The sequence below is a fragment of the Pelodiscus sinensis genome, chromosome 5 (genome assembly GCF_052426305.1).
Source record: "Pelodiscus sinensis isolate ZL-2025 chromosome 5, ASM5242630v1, whole genome shotgun sequence".
NCBI lineage: Eukaryota > Metazoa > Chordata > Testudines > Trionychidae > Pelodiscus > Pelodiscus sinensis.
Genome location: NC_143056.1, coordinates 10170477 through 10192750, shown reverse-complemented (window position 1 = coordinate 10192750; position 22274 = coordinate 10170477). Strand labels below are relative to the sequence as shown.

Here is a 22274-nt window from a genome sequence, read left to right as displayed (position 1 = left end):
ATTTCTAATACTTTTCCAACCAGGAAGTCTATCTTTCTGTGGGAGAATTCTCCTGTTTGCACCGCTACTTACTAAAACACATACAACACATAATTTTAATCAGATCACAGTTTAAAATGTCTCTGTGGCTCTCTCCTTTCTTCCAACTAGGTATTAGAATCTACAAAGGCTTCAAATTACTTCAGAACTATACATCTAAGAAGTGGCATCTAACCAAGATAGAAACTGCTAAACTACATTTGCTGGAATGGATTGAGACTAATATGGGAATAAACATTTAAAAAAGAAATGCCTAATGTCACCCATAGTGCTGAAGAACTGATCACCAGAAAGGAGAATAATGCTTATTTTTAAAGGCTGGTATGCAGGGATGTATGATGTACTGTAGTTTTATATGAAGGCTTTACTTGTACAGTAATTGACAAAAGGGAAATTAAAGGATACTGTCAACCTGAATCTAGTCAGTTACGAAACTATGAATTAACACACACCTGACGACTTACCTACATGAACTCATGGCATGCTGAGGTGGAAATTAACTCCACACTAGCCCCTCATGCACTCAGTGTCTGCCATATACTACAAGCTCCCTCTTCCAATTTCAACGTGAGGTAGATCCAAGTGCAACAAAGGGAATGCAGACCACGGGAACTTGTAGTGGGCAGTAGCAGAGTCCACAGGGACTCTTAGCACATGCGCTCAGTGCATTCCTCACCCCCACTTGCTCACGACTAAGTTTTCGTGTAGACAAGCAGTGAGCCACCCTGCAATTTATTATGTGGCTTTATAACAACACTTTCCTATTCTTCTCCATGTTTGCACATCCCCTACCACAGACCTCGAGAGACTGGCTATTCAAAACGTGCTGCCAAATGTACCCTGTAATCCGAATGGAAAGAAAAAAAGGAAAATATCGGTTTTTAATATTGTAACAACCAGAGGGTAGGAATTTTCAGACATTAGGTATGATCTTTAAGTACCTAGTGTGCATTTAAGCCTTTATGGAATGGATTTCAGCTGTTACATTTTAAAACAGAGAGGTCCACATGAGGAATATCTGAGAAATACCAACAATGGTAAGTGGACTAAGAGTCCAGATTCACATATACACAGATATATTACCTATCGAACACACAGAGAGTACTGGAATCCACCCCCTCCCACCCACACCCTCCCCCACACTCTACTGGAATCCATACAGTGAATTGCAGCGCCTTGTGATAAATAGATGGTACACTTTTGACCATTTCTTCTTCGCTCTATTTGTTATTCAATCTCCACTTATTCTAACATTCCAAGCCCCATGGTAGCTTTGCTCAACTGTAATTAAAAAAAAAAAAATCAACCTACCTCCTTCTTCCCCCAAAATCACCTCGACGAAGATTCCATGTTGGACCAGTGACAGCTTCTCTAAATCTAAAAATATCTCAAGGGCCTGCAGAAACAAGAGCTTTGTACTACCTTGTCAGTGACGGCCCAGCACTTAGCTTGAAGGACCAAAGCAAAAGGGTTAAAATCAATAATAAAACAAAATACAGAACAGCTATTTTAGGTCATTTGTAGATAATTTTATTGGTTCGTTGAGCCTGATACAGATTCATTGTAAACAACTCGCTCGGCTCTACAGGAAAGAAAGAGTAGTTCAGCTAACACCATTTCTAACACTTTGAATACATATCTATGACAGCTACAGGAGGGGTTAGTGTGTCATAAGGTATAAAGGTTGTACCAGCACTTTCTGGATAACCTGTGTAACTCAATCATGGCTTTACTCAGGAAGGGTAATGATCTTCTATCCCAAACTCCTGTTGATTATAGAGTTCCCCTCTCTCTCTCTCTCTCAGTAGTGTGTAATACAGTACAAAATAATATTTTACATAGCTAGAACTCGACCACAAATGGAATTGTTAATGGGAAATGAATTTCATATATTTATGAAGTAATTATACATATCCAATAAAATCAATGGATGTATTTGCAGGCACGGTATTTTGGATTTCCCCATAGTGCTTAATTTGGTAACATTTTCTTCTACGCAAATCAATGTGAAACTCATGCTGGGTACCAGAATTCTTCATTTGGCAACACCAAAAGACAGACCAGTGCTACATTGTCATCCAGGAGACCACTTGATTTCCTTCTGCTATTACTACTGTTGTCTTTACAGAACGTTCTGATGTAGTTAAGGACTGATTCAATTTTACCTCCCAATTTCAGAACTTTTAACACTCCAGAAAGCAGGTCCACAAAAGGGTTCTATACAACTCGCCACTTCAAATCTCTTTTCATTTTTCTCAGTCCCTGCAGCTCTGCCTTCAGGTGTTTTACAGCCTGCAAAATATCCGCTCGTTGTGGATCGTCCTCTGCTTTTTCCGTATAGAGGAGGAAATGTTTTACTGTTTCAGACAACAACACTTCGGGGTCCACATCCACCTTAGGGAGCCGCAGCATCCTTTCGCAAGCTATCGCATAGTTTTTATGCCAATTGACCGGGTGTTTTTTATGCAAACTGATGATTTCCTTGTATGACTGTAAAAAAGAAATGAAAGATAAAGGCACACACATTTTCCTCTTTATTGGCCTTTTCAAACTGGAACAGAATTAAGAAAACTGACAAGATAAACAGTGTTTTGAAGGCCAACATCTAGCCTGCAAAATCAATCTAGTAGTCACATAGAGAAGTGAGAGTTGAAATATCCTTAGATGGCAAAAAATATTTCATTTAATAGAATAGCTATTTTTTTAGACTGTTACGAATGAATGACATCACCCCCATTCCATGCCATAATGTGCTTCCTTGAGAGAGATGTTCTATGACGGAAAAGAGATTTCACTGTAATGGATAAAAAAAAAAAAATGTGAAGACATTTAATAGTTCAGAAGGTCAGGATATCTAAACCAGGACCATGCGCATGCTCAAAAGTGAGGCACATACTTAAAAATCCACCTGAAGAGGGGATGACTCAAACTCTAAAGTGCTACACAGTAAGGAACAATTTAAAGAAAGTTATTGATTGTTCGTCTGTTGGGTTCAGACATGCTTCAACTAACAATCCCCATTGGTAGAGATAGCGCCTTTATCAGTAAGATACTACCAATGAGCCGCTAATGAGGTCACAGATAGTATTCTTAGTGGTGGGATGTGCAGTACAACTTTATTTTCAGAGTACAGATTTTAGAATCTGGAAAAGAGAAGACAGAGGGGACATGATAATAACTTTCAAGTATCTAAAAGGGTGTTACAAGGAGGCAAGAAAAACACTATTATCCTGAACCTTTGAGGACAGGACAAGAAGCAATGGGTTTAAATTGCAGAAAGGAAGGGTTAGGTTGGACGTTGGGAAAAACTTCCTAATAGTCAGGGTGGTTAAATACTGGAATAAATTGCCTAGAGAGACTGTGGAATCTCCATCACTGGAGATATTTAAGAGCAGGTTAAATAAACACCTGCCACGCTTGGTCTAGATGGTGTTTGGTTCTGCTGTGAGTGCAGGGGACTGGACTCAATGACTTCTAGAGGTCTCCTAGTTCTGTGGTTCTGATTTTATATTTGCTGGCTCAGCTGTGGCACAGCTGTGCATGGACATGAGGACTAACGTACACAGTGCTTTATTGGCCTGGACTGGGAGTACATAATTCTACAGAACAAGGTGCTAGCTCAGTTCATTTTAGCATTACCTTTACTTACTAACTGAATGACCATCTAAACATGTGGCTGTGACACTTTGAGGCAGGCTTTTAAAGGGGGAAATAGGAACGGACATATTCCCTGAACAATCCCATTTTAATTTGCTATGGACTTGGATTGGATGAACAAGCACATGTTCTGCACTCATGCTATCTAACTATGAATATGTGCCCTGGGCATTCCTATGGTATCAGGGTGCTAAAGATAGCTCACCGCCAACACAAAAAGAGAGGAAAAGTTGACAACAAAGTTACCTACATCATATGCAAATGTATAAAACTGGGATTTTATATCTACAGACACACTAGCAGTTTCGGCCAGGTCGAAGACAAAGAAGGCGGTTTTCATCCTAGAAAACAGAATAAACTTCATATTAACAGACAAAAACCTCCAATACTGTCTCATAGAAGATGCATCCACAAAAGTCCCTTGTAACGTCTGTTATATATTTGAGAGAGTTTGTCTGTCTGTCCAAGAACTCCTCCTAAACAGTAAGAGCTAGGACCACCATATTGCAGCTTTATCTTATCAGAACTTAAAACAAGAACAGGATTTGGTCGTGCCAGGAAAATGGAACGTGACTGGAAGGGGATTGCTTCCCAGAAAACCATACGGAAAAGAGACAAAATCAGCAGGCAGGTGAAAGGGGCTGGCTGGGGGCATGCCCCCACTTTCTGGGATTGCCCCATCCCCGAGACTCCCATCCCCCAAGCATCCTTTAGGGAGGGCAGGGGAGGTGAAGATCCTCCCCCCCCCGATTCATACAAGGACACTGCTGGCTGTTCCTTTTCGTCAGGGAGCGAGGGGAAAGTGCACAGTTTGTTGCACACTTCACTCTGGCTGGGCAGTGCAGGGGACAGACAAAACTGAACTTGCCCCAGCCGGGGGACATGCACCTCTCCCCCAGCTGTGCCATGGGGAGGGGCTTCTCACCTGGCCCCGAGCTGCTGATGTGAGAGAGGGCTAAGGTTGTCCTCTCTCCCCAGGGCAGCCTGCATAGCGAACCCTCCTCCCCAGCCTCACCTCAGAGCAACGATTTAAACGAGGCTTGGACATTTTCATTCTATTTTCCAAAAAATAAAAACTGAGTTAAGGATCCGAGCAACTCTTGGGTAAACCTTCTAGCAGTACACAGCAACTCATCTCTTCTCCCCTTGAGATGGATTACATCTGACACAAAGAGCTTTTTGCACTCTGTCTCCAAACTATCCTCTCCTTTGTGAAGACATTTGCAGCAAAATCCACAATCCTGCAGGCCCCCAGTCACCAGAATTCAGTCAGTTCTAACCATTTCATCAAGCTGATGTACAAGCCAAATAACAGGGAATTTCCCTTCTAGGCCTGGCTTCCTCTAGACCAGGGCCAGGCAAAATACGCTTCATGGGCTGGATTCAGGCCTGCCCGATTCCACACTCCCTCTGCACCCCAGTTCCTTACCCCTAGCCCCCTTCTGCACCCAACCGCCATCCCAGACCCTCCTCCATTAATATCACAGAAGAGTGCGGCCCTCGACCACTTTCCAAATTCTTGGAGTGGCCCCTCCATCAAAAATGATTGCCCAGCCTGGTACAAACATTTATTTATTTTCTGAGGGGGAAACAGTTCACTTCAGGAACATCTGCTATTACAGCACCCGCTCTGACATAATGCACTCCAATGAATTGAAATCATTAGCCAGGGGAGGCCAGGAAGTGAAGGCAACCTCACCTGGCTTGCCACATTTCTTCATTTGCGACAGCTTCCCATGAAGTTGGATCAAACCTACAAAAGAATGCAAGTTATATTCAGCCACACTGCCGACAGCACTGCATTTCATCCGCCGGACTCCATGCGCATCACCCACTGAATGGTCATCTTGCAGTCTACAAGAAACCCCTTCCCCTCCTATGCACCAGGTTATAAATCCCCTAGGCAGAAGGAATATAGCCACAGAATCTAGGGCAAAAGCAGCAAGGAATTCATAATAAACCTCCTCCTGTATAAACTACTTTTTCTCTCTAGATATAATCTCCCAATGCTCCTTTTATGCATGTCTCACAGCATCCTAGCTACACACAGGCTGGGTGGGCTGATAATAAGCACCCTTTGTAGCTTTGTTTGTGATGCTCTGGGAGTTAGCTAAGTTATATCCTTCATGCTCTTGGCCCTGTAAACAGAAAAAAGAGACCAAGTCTCAGATCTGAGTCCAGTAAGCACCAAACTGACCTAAGTCTCATATTTTTAGTATCCAGGGCATGAAATAGTAATATAAATAGCATCTTTGAAGCAGGAACTACTGAAAACTATTTAAAATAGTTAAACGATTTTGTTGGGGACTAGAATTTGAGATTCAGCAAAACACTTCAATGAATTCTCATTCAGCAAGGCAACAAAAATGATTAAAGGTCTAGAAAACATGACTTCTGAGGGAAGATTGAAAGAATTGGCTTGTTTAGTTTAGAAAAGAGAAGACAGAGGGGACACGATAGCGGTTTTCAAGTAAAAGGGTGTTACAAGGTGGAGGGAGAATAATTGTTCTCCTTGGCCTCTGAGGATAGGACGAGAAGCAATGGGCTTAAATTTCAGCAAGGGAGGTTTAGGTTGGACACTGGGAAAAATTTTCTAGCTGTCAGGGTGGTTAAACACAGGAATCAATTGCCTAGTGGGGTTGTGGAATCTCCATCACTGGAGACGTTTAAGAGCAGGTTAGATAGACATCTATCAGGGATCATCTAGATGGTGCTTGGTCGTGCCGTGAGGACAAGGACTGGACTTGATGACCTCTCAAGGTCCCTTCCAGTTCTATGATTCTATGAGGCATGTAAGCACATGCTTAAAGGCTACTGACTTCACTGGGATTTAAGCACATTCTTAAGTCCATGGTACACAACCTGCAGTCTACCAGGGTCCTGTGGGTGGCCAGCAAGACGATTTGTTTACCGTTGCCCATGTGTAGGGTTGCCAGATTCCAGTCATTTCCATCTGCATCGTTTTTTCCCCACCAGTATTACTAATGTGACATGCATGTGAAGCAAGGGCACATGAAGTGAGGTGTGTTGCTTACTGCACACAACATGGACAGTGAGAGCCAGGCGCTCCCTCTGCATCCCACCAAAGTGCTGCTGTGGTTCAATCGGCACATGCTGCTAATTCTAGGTACGCAAGTACAGTGAGCACAACTACCCTAACCGAGGAGACCATCGTGGTTAGGACAATCTTGCAGCCCGCTGATATGAAAAATGCCACTCGTGTGGTCCCTTCATTGGCCTAGGTTGCCCATCACTGGCTTAAGTGGTCCACGGACTAGAAAAGGACTTATGTACATGTGCTTAAGTGCTCCACTGACCTTAGGCCTTTGCGCTCATGAAGACAAGGGATCACAACGCGGACGACAACCAGGAACGGTGTGAGATGGCTCTTTAGAAGAGCCCCTACCTAGCTGTGTTGCGGCCCCTCACATTCGAATTACCATGCCAATAAGTCTACAGTTGTGAAGCACCTCACCAACCCTATAGATCCTTGTTGTCCCATTCCCAAGCCTCAGACACGGATTATTAATCCTGTGAGAGGTGCCTCCATGTGGAGAAACACTAGGATGATACCGCTAAGCCTAGCTCTCTGCAGACTGACAGCGAAGTGAATACACTCGGCGGCACACAGCTCCCACACTGTTTTTGCCGGTAGTAGAAGACTAAATCATATGCAGACACTGCACAGAGTCCTTCTTGATTTACGAGACTAAGAAAGCCAAATAAGCTTTAAAACACCCATGCGCCAGACCTTCCATACTCTTCAGTCCAGTTGTAGATATTTCTTGTAAGACGAATCCACTCTCCTGGGTTAAAAACAATTTCGGAAGGAACCAATTTGTCACAGGAGCCCCAGGGCCAAAGCGAATAACTTTTTCTCCACGTTGAGTCCCCTTCGTTAAGCCCGATGCACGCAAATGCTTCCTTGCTGTCAAAAGGAAGAGCAACAACGTTACCTGTAAACGCTTTCTGTGTTCTCGTTTTCACTGCGTCACTCACCGCTACTGTGGAAACCAGCTCCTCCCGAGCACCGCCCAGTACTAAGCCCGGCACCTGAGAGAAGGCGCAGGCCACAAAAGGGGAGATGATCGGAGCCCAGCATGCGGGGAATATGTGCGACTTGGGGCTGAAAAGGAGGGGGGATTATCGCAACACCCCAGCAGATAATGCCTCCCCTGCTAGGTGGCTGATCGCCTCTAACGCAGCCAAGGTGCTGGCAGCAGCTGGTTTTCTTCTGAGGCTTCTGTTGGCAGCCCTGGTGACAAAAGTCGCCCACAGAGCTCCAGGGAGGGAGAATGGCCGTTGCCATTGGCAGGCTGGGCGATGGGTCTCCTTGACCGTCTTGAAATGGCCAGGATGTGACTAACGGGGGAGGGGGAGTGAGAGTAAAGGGGCGGGATCCCTGCTCTCCTGGCTTGTGCTGGGAGAGGTGGCTCATTATTCAGTAGCCAGCTGGGGCTAGCCAGGTGCACACGGGCACAGGTGTACATACCAGTGCTGCATCGTCCATCACCCCTCTGTTGGGGTGTGTAAGGGTTAAATAAGGGGTCTTGGTAGTTGTAACCATGGTAACAGGGCACGGCCCAGGCAGACTCTACTTCTATTGATTATTAATTTGTTTTAATTCCTCCTTCCCAGATTGTCCAGCTGTACCCAAGATGTAACTTTTTAACGAACGGCCTATGTGTTAGCAATGCTACCCTCCTTACTCCCTTATCCACTGCGAATCACACATTCAGGGTCACATCTCCTGTACCCCTTGTAAGTTGCTGATGCCACACATTTTGGGATGTGAAACCTGCCAACATCAGCTAAAAAGCTGTAAACAGTAAACAGGAGCGGGTATAATTATATTCACCACGTGGTTATGATTATGCATTATATGGGTGCTCACATTTCTAAATTAGGGCCTAAAGAGTGATGTAATTGATAAGTGTTTTTACATAGTACGTAAGATAAAAAGTGAACTTGGGTAAATTCGTTGCTTGGGTAAATTCCAGGTAGGCAGGATGGAATGAGTATCAGCAGTACAGGTGCCCTGTTTCCCCATCTGCCTTTGCGTAGCCAGTTCTTTTCTAACACCCTCTTCCCATCCCACTGATCTATTAAGAGGTTTCTAGCACCCCTGCCACTGGACACCGGGTAGCAAACTGGAAATCTCTTGCAGCCTGAGTTCTACAGCTGAACCCGTCAGGTTACTAGGAGCATTTCCAAGTGTGAGAGCGTACAGGCGTGTGCACACTCACATGTAGAAGCAGATTTTTCAGAGATCAACGATGGGAAAGTGACCAGACCAAGGTCTCAGGCAAGGCTTTCTATCCCTAACAGTTAATGCAGGCCAGCAATCTTAGAACTGTGGCGCTATGAAACAGCGTTAAGTAACACGCTCAGCATGGCTGATGCAGCGGGTGTCAGGCAGGAGTCAGAATCAGGGGCTCCCAGCTCCAGTCCTGTGTCCAGACCACACAGCTCTGTCCTAGAGAAATGCAGTGAGGAGACATGGCCGTTGTGCACACAGCACTAAATTACCCATCCTTATACAACCGACCCTCTTGTGTGTGTCACAGTCTTAATTCACTAAGTGCACACACTGTCTTTGGCATAATGTAACGTGCACAGCATTTTACTTGCTGGGTTTTGAAGAGTGAAACCACTGCTGTGTTACATCCACTTGGCAAGGCCACTTAACTTTAGATTAATCCACAGAAATTCTAATGCTCCAGACAGTAGTGCACCTCTGAAATGCCAATTCTGGATACTTCAGAGTAAGGTAAGAGCACCCCTTCAGTTCACACAATCAGCGGAGATCCATTACCGCAGGGGTAAGCAAAAGCCATTCAGCAGGCTGAATCCGGCCCACGCGGCTGTTCCTGGCCCTGCTCCCTAGCACGTTGCCTGGGAGCCACGGGAAAGGCTGGAGCCCTTTAAATAGAAGCAGCTGAAAGGACTCAAACTCCCAGGCAATATGCTAGCAGGGCCAGAGCTGTGACCCCTTTTAACTTTTGCTATTTAAAGGCCCCGCCCCTTCTGTCAGAGGCCCCACCCCTTTTATCCGAGGCCCCGCCCCTTCCAGGGGACCCCACACACACACACACACACACACACACACACACACACACGCTCAAAAGTTATTGCCCACCTCTGCATAACATCATGGAATGGAAACATTTCTTCCTCATCACACCCGGCTCTCATCTTATGCCTTGAAGCCCTTGGGCCAGGTTTCTCCTGGCTCTTTAATATGTGGACACTATTCTTATTCATGTGAGTGCCTAACCCTCTCTTTGCTATTACTGAGCTATTTTGTGCAATGCTTATTCCTGGAATACGTGTTCTATACTTCTAAAATGGCCGGAGTGTCACAAAGAGGAAATAAACAACAGTTTTCTCTCCGCTTGTGGTGATTTCAAGTATGTAGCAACTTTGCTTTTTTTAACTGACTTGTGCCAAGATCTTACAAGCTTTCTGTGTTAATCACCTTTTATTTTTCCCGCTGAACAATGACGTTTATACCTGGACAGTGTTCCTTCAGCCTAGGTATTTAATTAAATCAGCGGGGAAGTCAGGGCAGACAGTTGGTCTATCGGAACATAATAGAAGCTGCTACGTAAACAATTTCAGGAAAAAAAGCTTAAAGGTTCTAGGAAAACTATTACACGAAAGAAATGCTTACTGTTTATTTACTTTGAGAAAATGATGGAGATTAAATGTGAGTGTTCCATCAGGTAATATTCCTTCCACAGGATTCCACCGCCTCCCAGGAAAAGACACGCCAGGCAAATGTTTAGCCATCTTTGGTAAATACCACGCATAAGTCATCATCTACCACAAACGATACAAACAAGATTAAAATTATTTTAACTTTTAAGACAAAATTCCCCACCCACCCATGTACAAAAATGTAAACTTGCACAGATTAAAAAAATATCCAACAACTTAAGCTCAGGAGAGTCTAAAAAGAAAAATCTCTGCATGTGTAAAAAGATCCACCGAATAAAGCTGGTGCGAAGAGGTTATAGCTTGGTTAAACATCAGGCAGCATGTTTTGGGTATGGAAGCAAATCAAAAAACCTTGCAAGAGAGATCATTTTACACCTCCAAGGTTTCAGGGCTCATTTGTGACACAGTGAAATAGGTGATCTCTTTTTCCACGTTAAACAATTCTCTCCTGCTTCTAGGGCTCCAAGGGAAGTAATAAACCCTGCAAATGCACCAATATAAACGTAAAAGGACTTGTTACGGAAGCCTCAGGCATATAAAAACTGTGCAACTAGGAACATGGAAAATCTCAAGACTGCAAAGGGCACAGAGTGCAGGGAAAGAGCTGCAACCCTGCACAAAATGCCAAGCCTTATCACTGGCATACTGCACTCTGCATAAGGCTTAGGGGGAGGCAGGTGCTTGCTCCCTTCCTGCAAGGCCTTGTAAGGATGGGTGAGGGACTTACTCCCCCTTTTAACATTTTCCGGGTGCCTTTCTGCACCCACAAGAGTCTCTCTCTTCACTGGGCAGTGACAGAAGACTTTAGGTCCAGTAACTTTCCACACAGCACAACTATTGGCAATAAGTGACATCTGGGCATTTTCAGTTATCAATTACTTGGGCAGCCTCTTCCCTCCTCCCACCTCCTGTTGCTCATGTTGCTGAGATGAGTGCACAGAAGGTAGAAATTCTGACCACGGTCCTGGTGCTTGCATCTACCTGAAGCACCACTGGTTAAGCTCCCCCTCCTCTCCAAGGAAGGGGTACAATGAACTCCTTCAGGGAGCTCTCCTCCCAGGAAACTGGTATGTGGAAGAAGAGGACAGAAGATGGCAAAAGAGGTCAGCAGACACATGACCACACCCTAGGGGAGACAAGTGGAGGTCAAAGGTTGGGCAAAGGAGGCCACGTTCTTTGGCACTAGACGATGAAGCTTCCGATAGGATGGCGGCGCTCCATTGCGGGGACCTTGTCAGAGTCCCGCTGAGAGAAGGTGCATTGCCACCTCTGTTTTCAAGGATCTGTGTTCAGGAACGTCGCATTGAGCACTTCACCTGCCTCATCGGAATAGCCCGGCATCAACCACAAGAGCAAGTGACCCGTGGTTGTAGATCTAGGGATGCTGGCTATCGTATAACTGAATAGTCACGTAACCGCATGAAATATTATCGGTTACACGACTATTCGATAGTCCCTGGGGATGGGGCCGGAAGCCAGGGCACTTTGGCCCCACTCCTGGGGAGTCCCCTGCCACCCCACACAGATGCCTATCAGGGATGGCTGGGGGAGCTGATCCACGAGGGGAGCTGTCTGCCGCCCTGCATTGCTGCCTGTGATACAGAGGCAGAGCAAAGGTGGCAGCAGCTCCTGTCCATGGAGGGGGTAGAAGGGGAGGGGTCTGAGCTTCCCATGGACAAAGACTGCTCCGTGGGATGTGGAGTAGCCTTTGTCCACAGGGACTCAGACCCCCATGAACCGGGGCTTCTGCTGTGAAGCATCTTCTGTCTGCAAAGAGCCTGGACAGAGGTTGCTTTACAGCAGCATCCTCTGCCCATCCCCCCACTGCTGCCTCTGATAGAGGAAGCAGCTCGGAATGGGGGGAGGAGGGGGACAGGCTGCACCATGGAGCCTGTGCTGGGGGGAACTGGCTTTTAAGCCGGCTCCCCCCCCAGTACTGGCTCCTGCTCCCCCCGCAGGAGGGGGGGGAAATGCGTGTAGTCAACAAGATTAACGGATAAGCTTAGGCTTATCAGTTAATTGTATAGTTGAGCACACCCACCCTATGTCGATCAAGGCTACTTTCTTTGGGGTACTTTCTACCATTCTTCTACAAACTGTGCAAGCCCAGATCTTTGTCTGAAAGTTACTCACAGCTAGGCCCAAAGGCAAACCGCACAACGGACAACTTGTTATCTTTAGAAAATGTATCTTTTAAATTCAATTAAAGTTACATGGCTGATCATGTGGAAACCTCCTGGGCCCCTGAATACAATCACACACTGATACTGGTATCTTCATATAGACAGGTGAAAAACCATTTTTCCTTTACAATTACGGATTTGCCATATTCTTCTTCACTTCACCACCACAGGCCCAGCTCTTGTGGGACCCCCTTGCTGGCACACGTTCCACTCTAAGCCAAACTCACTAGTGATACAGTTCAAGTGAAATTTCATGCCACCCTACAGCAGGGTGGTAGACACAAGGTTACAATAGAGAAAATGGGTCACTATCGTCTGAATAAGTCTTCTGAGTCAAGTCCAGTCACTTCAGGTCTCAGAGCCTGGAAATGTCAAACAGATCCTGAAGTACATAAGGCTATTTATAAAACAATGCTAAACACCAGAAAAAGTGAAAAGCGGAACCTGCATTTATTTTCTATGGCAAAGTTTCGGATTGCCTCGTATTTACCTCTTGATCCACTAACGTAACATCAGGCCTCATTCCCTCACAATAATGAAGGTAACGAAGAGAATTCCCTGGTAGGTCTCCTCTGACCAAGATTATTGCATCCTCTGGCATGGAGGACAAAAGGTTCCTTGCAAATTTATCGACTACGTCATTGCTGCTTTGGTCACAAATGCTTAACAGAAGAGATCAAAATATAAACATCTTAGAACAGACACTGATGGGGATTTAAATACTTTTCTGTGATAGGCAGTCAGAAATAAATATAATACCAGCCAGCTATTCAACAGTACTTTTCACCCACAGATCTCAAGGCCTTTTATGCATATGGTAAACCCCATTTTACATATGGGGAAAATGAGGCACAAGCGTTTAAAGGGTTCGCCCAAGATCATACAGCAGGCCAGTGGCAGAAATATGAGCCAGTTGCAACAGTAACTGTAAAAAAAAAAAATACACCATAACCTCTGTTTTTGGGGGGGCCATATATTCCATGCAAACATTTATTAGTTTTAGTGCAAGTGCCAGTACAACGAAAAGTCTGATAGTGTCAAATCTCAGCATGGGAATACGAAGTCAGGCAGGGAAGAGCAGATTTACACCGGCTGAGGGCATGGCCCATTTCAAAAGAAACAAACATTAAGAGGCAGCTCCCACACAAAATGTCTGTGGTTCCCCTAACTGCACAGACCCCACGCAGTCAAGGCACTGGACTGGGTCTGGGACAGGCTGCTGAAATTAATTTAGAGCACAAGCCAACATGCCTCGGAGGCCAGCGGTAAGTTGAAGAGCTGCTTGGGAGGAAGGAACTCAAGAATTTTACAGAAGAATGGCTGTACTGGGTCAGACCAAAGGTCCATCTAGCCCAGTAGCCTGTCTGCTGACAGTGACCAGCACCAGGTGCCCCGGAGGGGGTGGACTGAAGACAATGATCAAGTGATTTGTCTCGTGCCATCCATCTCCAGCCTCTGACAAACAGAGGCCAGGGACACCATTCCTACCTCCTGGCTAATAGCCTTTGATAGACCTAACCTCCATGAATTTATCTAGCTTCTCTTCAAACTCTGTTGTAGTCCTAGCCTTCACAGCCTCCTCTGGCAAGGAGTTCCACAGGTTGACTATGCGCTGTGTGAAGAAGAACTTTTGCTTATTAGTTTCAAACCTGATATCCATTAACTTCATTTGGTGTCCTCTAGTCCTTATATTATGGGAACTAATGAATAACTTTTCTTTATTCACCCTCTCCATACCACTTGTGATTTTATATATCTCTATCATATCCCCCCTTAGTCTCCTCTTTTCTAAACTGAAAAGTCCCGTCGCTTTAGCCTCTATTCACATGGGACCTGTTCCAAACCCCTCATCATTTTAGTTGCCCTTTTCTGAACCCTTTTCAAAGCCAAAATATCCCACTTGGCCTTGGCCACTTCCCACTGGTCACTGCTTCTGGCTCTTGAAACCTCTCCCCCTCGGCCTGCAACCACCAAACATTAGTTCATATCCTAGATGGAGGATCTTTGTCTTGGCCATGGAACAGGGCTCTGTTGAGACCTTAATACCCCCAAAGTACCCTGAGAGGCCGAAAGGGCAAGCGGAAAGCTGGAGTACAACAGCGGAAGGTCTCCATTTGGGTCTAGTGATATGTGCAACCCTCTTGCTGAGATACCACCCAAATGTATGGCTTTGTTTGTTAGAAAACAATTTAATTCACCACCATTTTTCCTTCCTCCACTCCAAGAGGTCTCAGCTCTCTGGTTCAGAATGGAACCTCAGAGGAGGAGTTGGGGAAGGCAATAGGGATTATATTCCAGATGGCTCCAGCCGTCAGGTTTGAACACCGGAAGCATGGGGGCTGTTTTCTTGCTAGAAAGGGAGCTCAAAGCATAGGCCAGAGGAGCAGCATAGAAGGATGCAGAGGGTGGTGCCAACAGAGTGGGTGGGCACTCCCTTGCATGGATCAGAAAGATGGCGTCTACAAAACCTGATGACAGATATATCTCAGGGCACACTGGCTCCAGGCATTTGGGTTCTGGGGGAAGGGCCTTCAGGATAGTGAAGTGCTTCTCTAGGATGAGTGGGAGGCTACACAGCACTTGCACTTCAAAAGGTCTTCAAGAAGTTGCCATAAGGACCCTGCCCTGTCACCAAACCCAGCTCTGGATGTGGCCTTTGTACCTGCGACCTTCCTTCCCCAAAGCCAGCAGAGAAAACAGCCCCTAGGCCTTTTCCTGCCTTAATACATGCTCTTAAATCACTCCAAATCCTCCACAACATTGCCAAAAATGGGCCTTTTAAAACGTTAGAAGCAGCTCACAGATTTAAGATGCCCGGTTAGAGCCGCCACCAATCTGAGACGCACAATGCCACAAGCCCACAAAGTCCTACCAAGAAGCATGTTGGGGGTATCGGTTACCTGTAACTGGCATACAGTTGACTAGAAACAAGAGCAGCAGCAGCAAGCCACTCCATGCAGTGCAGTAGACGACTGTTCTCAAGCACTGTATTTCCAAGGGAGATAAGAGAGGCGAGTCCTAGCCCCGCTAGGACAGCAACCACTGCATTGCTCTGCATCCAAAACCGTTCCACCTAAGGCACAAAACACAGGGAGAATGGAGCCAGCTGCCAGGTGCGTTGTCTTTATTTGCTTGTAAGTGGCAGAGCTCAGTGTGCCCGGCCCTTTCCAAGTTCCCGAGACAGAATGGACTCTGCTCGGAGACACAGGTAAAGGGTGGACAGAGATAAAGGAAGAGGAACAAGAAACGGGGCTTTTTTAAAAATATGAGTCACTTTGCTTCCAGCATACATATCTAGACAACAGCCTGTTCATATGTCACACCGTTTGTAAGAAAGTACACTACCTTCTTACTGAGTTTTATGTAGCACTGCATCTCTAATGAAGTAAGTTAGGAGAGATAAAAGTATCCCACTGAACATGATAGGTGCTTCTTTGTAACTTTAATACACAATAAAACAAATAGCCTAGTAGCACCTTAAAGACTAACAAAACATGTAGATGGTATCATGAGCTTTCGTGGGCACAACCCACTTCTTCAGATAAGTGGATTGTGCCCACGAAAGCTCATGATACCATCTACATGTTTTGTTAGTCTTTAAGGTGCTACTAGGCTATTTGTTGTTTTTTAAGTTTTTCCTGTTACAGACTAACTTGGCTACCCCTCTGAAGCATTAATACACAATGAAACTTACCACACCCATAAAAAGTGGTTTTGTAATATCCAGATTTGCCCTCCAAGCAAAGAATAGCGAATAAACGCAGAGCATTCCAGTAAATAACCATATCACTGATGACTTCTCCAGCTTACCCCTAAAAGAAACAACATAACACTCTACTAAAAATATTAAAAGGAGGCAGAAAAACAGCATTTATTATGAAAAAAAATAATATATGTATATCTAAGATAATGAACTGGCCTCATTACTAATGATAGAAGTTTTTGTCTTTCTAAAGTGCACAGGATTCCAGAGCTACACTTTAAATGTTTAAGTTTAATTTACAAGAACCACTAGGCCATCAGAAACAAAGTAAAATGTAACTCAGTACAGAACAGCAAGAACAGCAGCAGGTTTCTTGAAAGCATGTGCCGCGATTGCACAGTGCAGTCACTGAAAGCTAAGATTCAATAACCAAAGACACACTAGAGCAAATGCACTCCGACTTACGGCACTGCTGTACATAAACACGCCGCGATCGCGAGGGCCGGGACAGCATAGGCAAGTTCTGTTTTCATGTGCGTTACCTGAAAACTATGGAGAAACCAATGATCAGTTCGTCCCCCTCAAATCCCAGCGTGCGTGTAATGTCAAATGAAAGAACGGCGTCAGCACAGCGTAATTTATTCCTGCTATGCTGCAATATGTTTAGACGCTGTCTTTCGCTGTCCTGATTGTATTGATTTTATTAGACAGCACAGTGACCATTCATTGGTCTGGATGTTTCCCAAAAGTGCATTAGATCAGCGGTTTTCAAACTTTTTTTCCTCGTAACCCAGTTGAAAAAAATTGTTAGTGCCCGCAACCCAACATAATTTGACTAGAGTGTGGGCTCCGGGCTGGGGCTGGGGAGGAGAGCTTTGGGCTGGAGGAGAGGGATTGGGTTTTGGGGGGCTGGGGCAAGGAGGGACTTATCTTGAGGACTGGGGCAAGGAGGCTGGGGCAAAGAGGGGCTTATCTTGAGCGGCTCCCAGTCAGCAGTACAGTGGGGGCACTAAGGCAGCTTCCTGCCTCTCCTGGCACCGCAGACCATGCTGCGCCCCAGAAGCCGCCAGCAGTAGGTTCCCAGCCAATGGGAGCAAGGAGCTAGCGCGCAGGGGCAGTGCGTGGAGCCCTGTGCGCTCATCCCCCCTCGCTCCCACTATCAGGGCGCAGTGCAGTCTGTGGGGCCAGGACAAGCAGGTGGCAGCCTTAGCAACCCCACTGGTCACCTGACCACTCTGCAGCAAGGAGACCCGGGGCCCCGCACTCCAGGACCCTGTACGGGGTTACGACCCGTCGTTTGAAACCACTGCATTAGAGTACACGTACCCTCTTGCACTTGGAAAGAGAGTCATTAGGAAGGGCTGGCAGACTCCAATGCTACTCTGTGCTAAACCTCCTCTAGTGCGCAAGTAGCCGCCCTGTGCTTGACGCTGACAGGCGAGTGGCGGAAAATTGGACACTATGCTAATCAACTCCTCTTGCCTGCAACAACCACAGCTGTCCCTTGGGCCCCAGGGCTGACACCGCTGCCAGAGAATGGCTCTCCCCCCATTGCAGAGGCTGGTGGAAAAATTACTCCCTTTGCAGGGCACTCCAGTGTACCGCCAGCTTGCTTGGGCTGGGTGCAGCAAATGAAATTTAGCCTCTCCTGCTCCAAAACAGCCCTTTCTGGTTTACACAGCATACATCACCTCTGCTAGGCATCAGGGGGGAAATATCAGCATCCCACTCAGTGGGCAGCCACCCTTAGAGTATTTTTATTCAGTAGAGAGTGAATGTCAACAGGAATCATGTGCATTCATCCCAGGCCCAACGCTGGGTCTAAACATACATGCCCGCACAGCCACATACAGTCTAGACCTCCCCCACCCAAGCTATGAAGTCCATAAACTCAGAGTTACAGGAAAGGAATAATTACTCCAAATAATGCAGAGGGAACAGGAATGACTCTGCAACTTTGGGGTGCATGGAAGCTTTTACTCACAGCAACATTTCTCTCATATGGGATCCTGTCTCCGATTTGGCCTAGACACAAAGCAAGAAAAACATAGATTGAGACTGCAAGCTTTTTCGTTTTCACTGTATAGGTGCAACGTGGTAGTAAAATAAGACCTCAACTAGGGCCTTGGGGCATGACCGTAACACAAATCATAGCAATGAGCTCACATTTTTAAGGCAAAACTCTAGTGGGAGCTATGCTGTGTGATAGTCTTCCAGCAGTTTATATTCCTTTCAACATCCACTTATAAATTGTACTCTATTTCATACGTGCAATGAGAACTTCCTTCATTTCAAATGCTACAAAATTACTATTTCTTCCACCCTTTCAGAAACATCACAGTAAAAGCTTTGTTATCCAGAACTCATGTGGAGTGGGGGTTGCTGGTTAACTGAATGTGCCGGATAACAAAGTTTATTGTTCTGCCCCTCCCCCTACTGGCAGATCTGGCTCTCGGCAGCTCTGGGCAGGCTGAGGGGGAAGGAGACGCTTGCTGATGATGTCGGCCACAGTGCTGGCTGTTAGAAGCCCCACAACAATCGGCTGGACAGGCAGGAGTCAAGCGTGCACACTTGAAGAAGCAGCAATATTGTGGTTGGGGGGCAAAACTGGTTAAAGTTTTCCGGTGAACAGAGTGACGGATAACAAACCTTTTACTGTATATACTTTGCAGAATCTTCACTGGAAAACATGCATGTGTATCATATGTCTGCTTTGTGACAGTCCTGACAATCTGTCCTACACAGGCATCCCACGGTTAAAAACACATAGAAGCCGTTTAGGCTATGTCTAGACTGTAGGCTTCTTTCAGAAGAAGCTTTTCCGGAAGAGATCTTCTGCAAAAACTTCTTCCAAAAGAGAGCGTCCACACTACGAAAACACATTGAAAAAGCAATCTGCTTTCTCAACAAATAGCGTCCACACTGTATGGACGCTATCTTACATGTCAGCTGTGATTACTATGGATGGAGTAGCCTCCGGGGCACCTGTGCTTTTTCCTCTTTCCTCTTCTTACGAAAGAACTCCCTCTTCCCCATCCACACATGCCTTTTTCCGAAAGAGCTCTTTCGGAAAAGGCACCTTCGTTGTAGAAAGAGGTTTACCAACGTTGGAAAAACCCCTATCTTCTTTCAATTTTTTTTTCAAAAGAACATGATTGCAGTGTGGAGTTTTGAAAAAGGCACCTTTATACACAGTAAAAATAGCAGCCCACATGGGAAATGTGTTACTAATTTATTTATTGTCTCGGATGCACACCGCCCCCAATTTGAGATATTTGGGCTGCACCTCTCTTCCTGAAAATACTGGCAGCAGCTCATGTTTGTCCTCATGTCCTGAGAGCATAGACATGCCCCTTTGGTCCTCCTGCCAAAGCTGCATAGAAGCACGGGATTCTTAGCAGCAGAGAAAATTAAGCTTTTTGCAACAGCACTTTGTTTCGTTGGATTAACAACATACATGGACCAGAGAAGAGGTTGTTGCAAATGTACCAACAGAACTTAGCTCACCTAGGCTATGTCTATGCTGCACGCTTATTTCGAAATAACTCACGTTATTCTGAAACAACAGAGTAAGCATCTACAGAGTAAGCATCTACACAGCAAGCCTGTTATTTCAAACTAATTTCGAAACAGATTCCTTACTCCAACTTCTGTAACCCTCATTTAACGAGGAGTAAGAGCAGGCGAAGGAAGCGGGTTGCTGAAGTGGCGTATCTTAATTCGACTTTTCCCCTGCAGTGTAGATGTTCCCCTAGAGCATAGAGGAGGAGAAATCAGTCCCAAAAAGGGAAATCACCAGGTGTTCCATTCTTGACTCCAAATCACCACCCTCCTAATGAGACCTTGAGGGTGTCCTGAGCAGTAAGGAAAGGTGAATGGAAGGACAGGAAAAGGATTCCCCACTTCCCTACAACTAGCAACATTTATTTTGACATCTCTTTTTACAACAGCCTCCTGATGAACGATGCTATTGCTGAAGAGAGGAGGTCAAACCTCTAGTGCTTTATAAAACTAACTAGGGAGATGACCTTGTTGTAGCTTTGTAGGTTTCCTTGTGCGGAATGATGGCCTTCCCACTCCGGACAATGCAGCGAAAGTGGGCCAAATAGGTTAGAGTCCTAGAACTAATTTATATGCCGCTAAATATATCTCAGAGAAGGAGCCGTGTCAGTCTGTATCTGCAAAAAACAATGAGGATTCCTGTGGCCCCTTAACGTGTGTCTAGACTACAGGGTTTTTTCAAAAAAAGTGGCCTTTTTTTGAAAAAACTTCCCCTGCGTCTAGACTGCTGCTGAGTTCTTTCAAAAGTAAATCGAAAGAACGTGGCAATTTTTTCAACCGCAGAAAACCTAATTTTACGAGGAAGAATGCCTTTTTTCAAAAGTGCTCTTTCAAAAAATGGCGCTACATAATGCAAACTGTGCTTTTTCGAAAGTGAGCATCCAGACTGCCAGGGTGCTCTCTCTCGAAAAAGCGGCTTGCTTTTTCGAAACTACTGGTTGTAGTCTAGATGCTCTTTTTTGAAAGAGGCTCTTTTGAAAAAGGCTTGCAGTCTAGACGTAGCCTTAGAGACTAAACAGATTAATTTAGGCATAAGCTTTTGTAAATAAAACTCACTTTATCCATACATCAAAGTGGTTTTACCCAGGAAAGCTTATGTCCAAATAAATCGGTTAATCTTTAAGGTGCCACAGTATTCCTCACTTTTGCGGAATATGCCCGGATTCAGCACTTGATCCACCCAGCTATTCACACATGTACATGATTTACATGTTTTCGGACAAACACATTTGGGATGGGGAAAAAATGAAGATGACATTCCCTGGAAGTGGCTGGTTCCAATTAGCTAACTGGCAACAGCTTCCCTTTTCATCTACCGTGTACCACACTTTGGGTGTTGAGACTTTGGGATAAATGAAGAAAGAAAGATTTCCTCAGAGCTATGAAAGAGTTAATCCTCATTAAAAAAACAGCAACAACAAACAACCTTACTGTGGAGCATGAGGAATGACAACAGCCTTGTGGAATAAGTAGAAAGGATCATGCTTTTCCAAGAGCACAGGATCTAGAGACTCTTTCTGCCAATATGATTATGACAAGGGAGCACGTCTCTACAGGAAAAAGGATACTGTCAACTCCAAAAGGCATGTTATCAAGAACTCTTAACACTGTCGTCTGGTCCCAGGTCAGAAAAAGACCTGGCTTTTTAGCTGGATACCTGTTAGAACTTGAGTAGCCTTGAACTAGCAGGCGACTACCAGACATTTGGCTATGCCTGCAGTTTTGCTCTTGTGCCGAGCTGAGATGTGGGAGAGTCTTCAGTTCCAATGTGGGCCTCATGTACAAAACACAAGAAGCCCAGAAGAGCTGGAACACTGCATTTCCCCAGGCTGGTATTCCTAACTTGATGTAAATAAGAGAATCTTGTTCAGTCTCTGGCCATCTCTGAAGGGGTGGAAGCCTGAAAGAGACTACCAGAGTACATTTCACTCTGGGCGAGGATTTCATCTTGGGTAGGCCAAGCTGAGCAGAACATGGGACAAGCTGGTCAGGGATCAACTCCTTGAGCTGGCTTGTGGCTTGATTTTCAGAAGGTGATGGTTGACAGAGAAGATCTGAAGGACAGCAGAAGAAGCCTCCAAGTCCCTTCTGAAGAAGATCATTCTCTTCCTACCTGCAGGAACTTTGGGGAATAAGCTACCTTCTGCAGGCAGTGCAGTCTTTGCCAAAAATACTACCACCACACTGCCCAAAGGTGAAGTTGTAGTGGTATTCCTTTCAGAAGGAGGGAACTTGCACCAAAAAGCTGTGATGCTACTGTGCACAGTAGACTTTTCTACAGAGACTCTTTGGTTTCTGGGAGCCTATGGGATTTCAGAGTTTGCCAGATGAGATTTTAGTTACTTTCTCTTCTCTAATGACTTCTTTGAAGGAGGCATGAAGGCAGGGATTGATAACAACCACTCTGCTTG

The 22274-nt window shown here is 45.4% G+C and overlaps 1 protein-coding gene across 4 annotated transcripts in view; it reads right to left on the bottom strand.

The window, feature by feature from the left end:
* Positions 1-1529: 1529 nt before the first annotated feature.
* TMEM260 (transmembrane protein 260) overlaps positions 1530-22274 on the bottom strand; it is a 59578-nt gene continuing 38833 nt past the window's right edge. For 3 of the 4 annotated variants that reach the window (XM_075926284.2, XM_075926282.2, XM_075926285.2), the window contains 10 exons: positions 18287-18327; positions 16768-16851; positions 16294-16411; positions 15500-15672; positions 13090-13261; positions 10370-10518; positions 7448-7624; positions 5396-5449; positions 3947-4037; positions 1531-2529 (listed from right to left, as the gene is read on the bottom strand). In XM_075926284.2, coding sequence (XP_075782399.2) covers positions 2257-2529; positions 3947-4037; positions 5396-5449; positions 7448-7624; positions 10370-10518; positions 13090-13261; positions 15500-15672; positions 16294-16411; positions 16768-16851; positions 18287-18327 — 1332 coding nt within the window. In that variant the 3' untranslated portion in view covers positions 1531-2256. Of the gene's footprint in view, positions 2530-3946; positions 4038-5395; positions 5450-7447; positions 7625-10369; positions 10519-13089; positions 13262-15499; positions 15673-16293; positions 16412-16767; positions 16852-18286; positions 18328-22274 lie in introns of all 4 variants that reach the window. The other variant, XM_075926283.2, reaches the window with a different exon arrangement.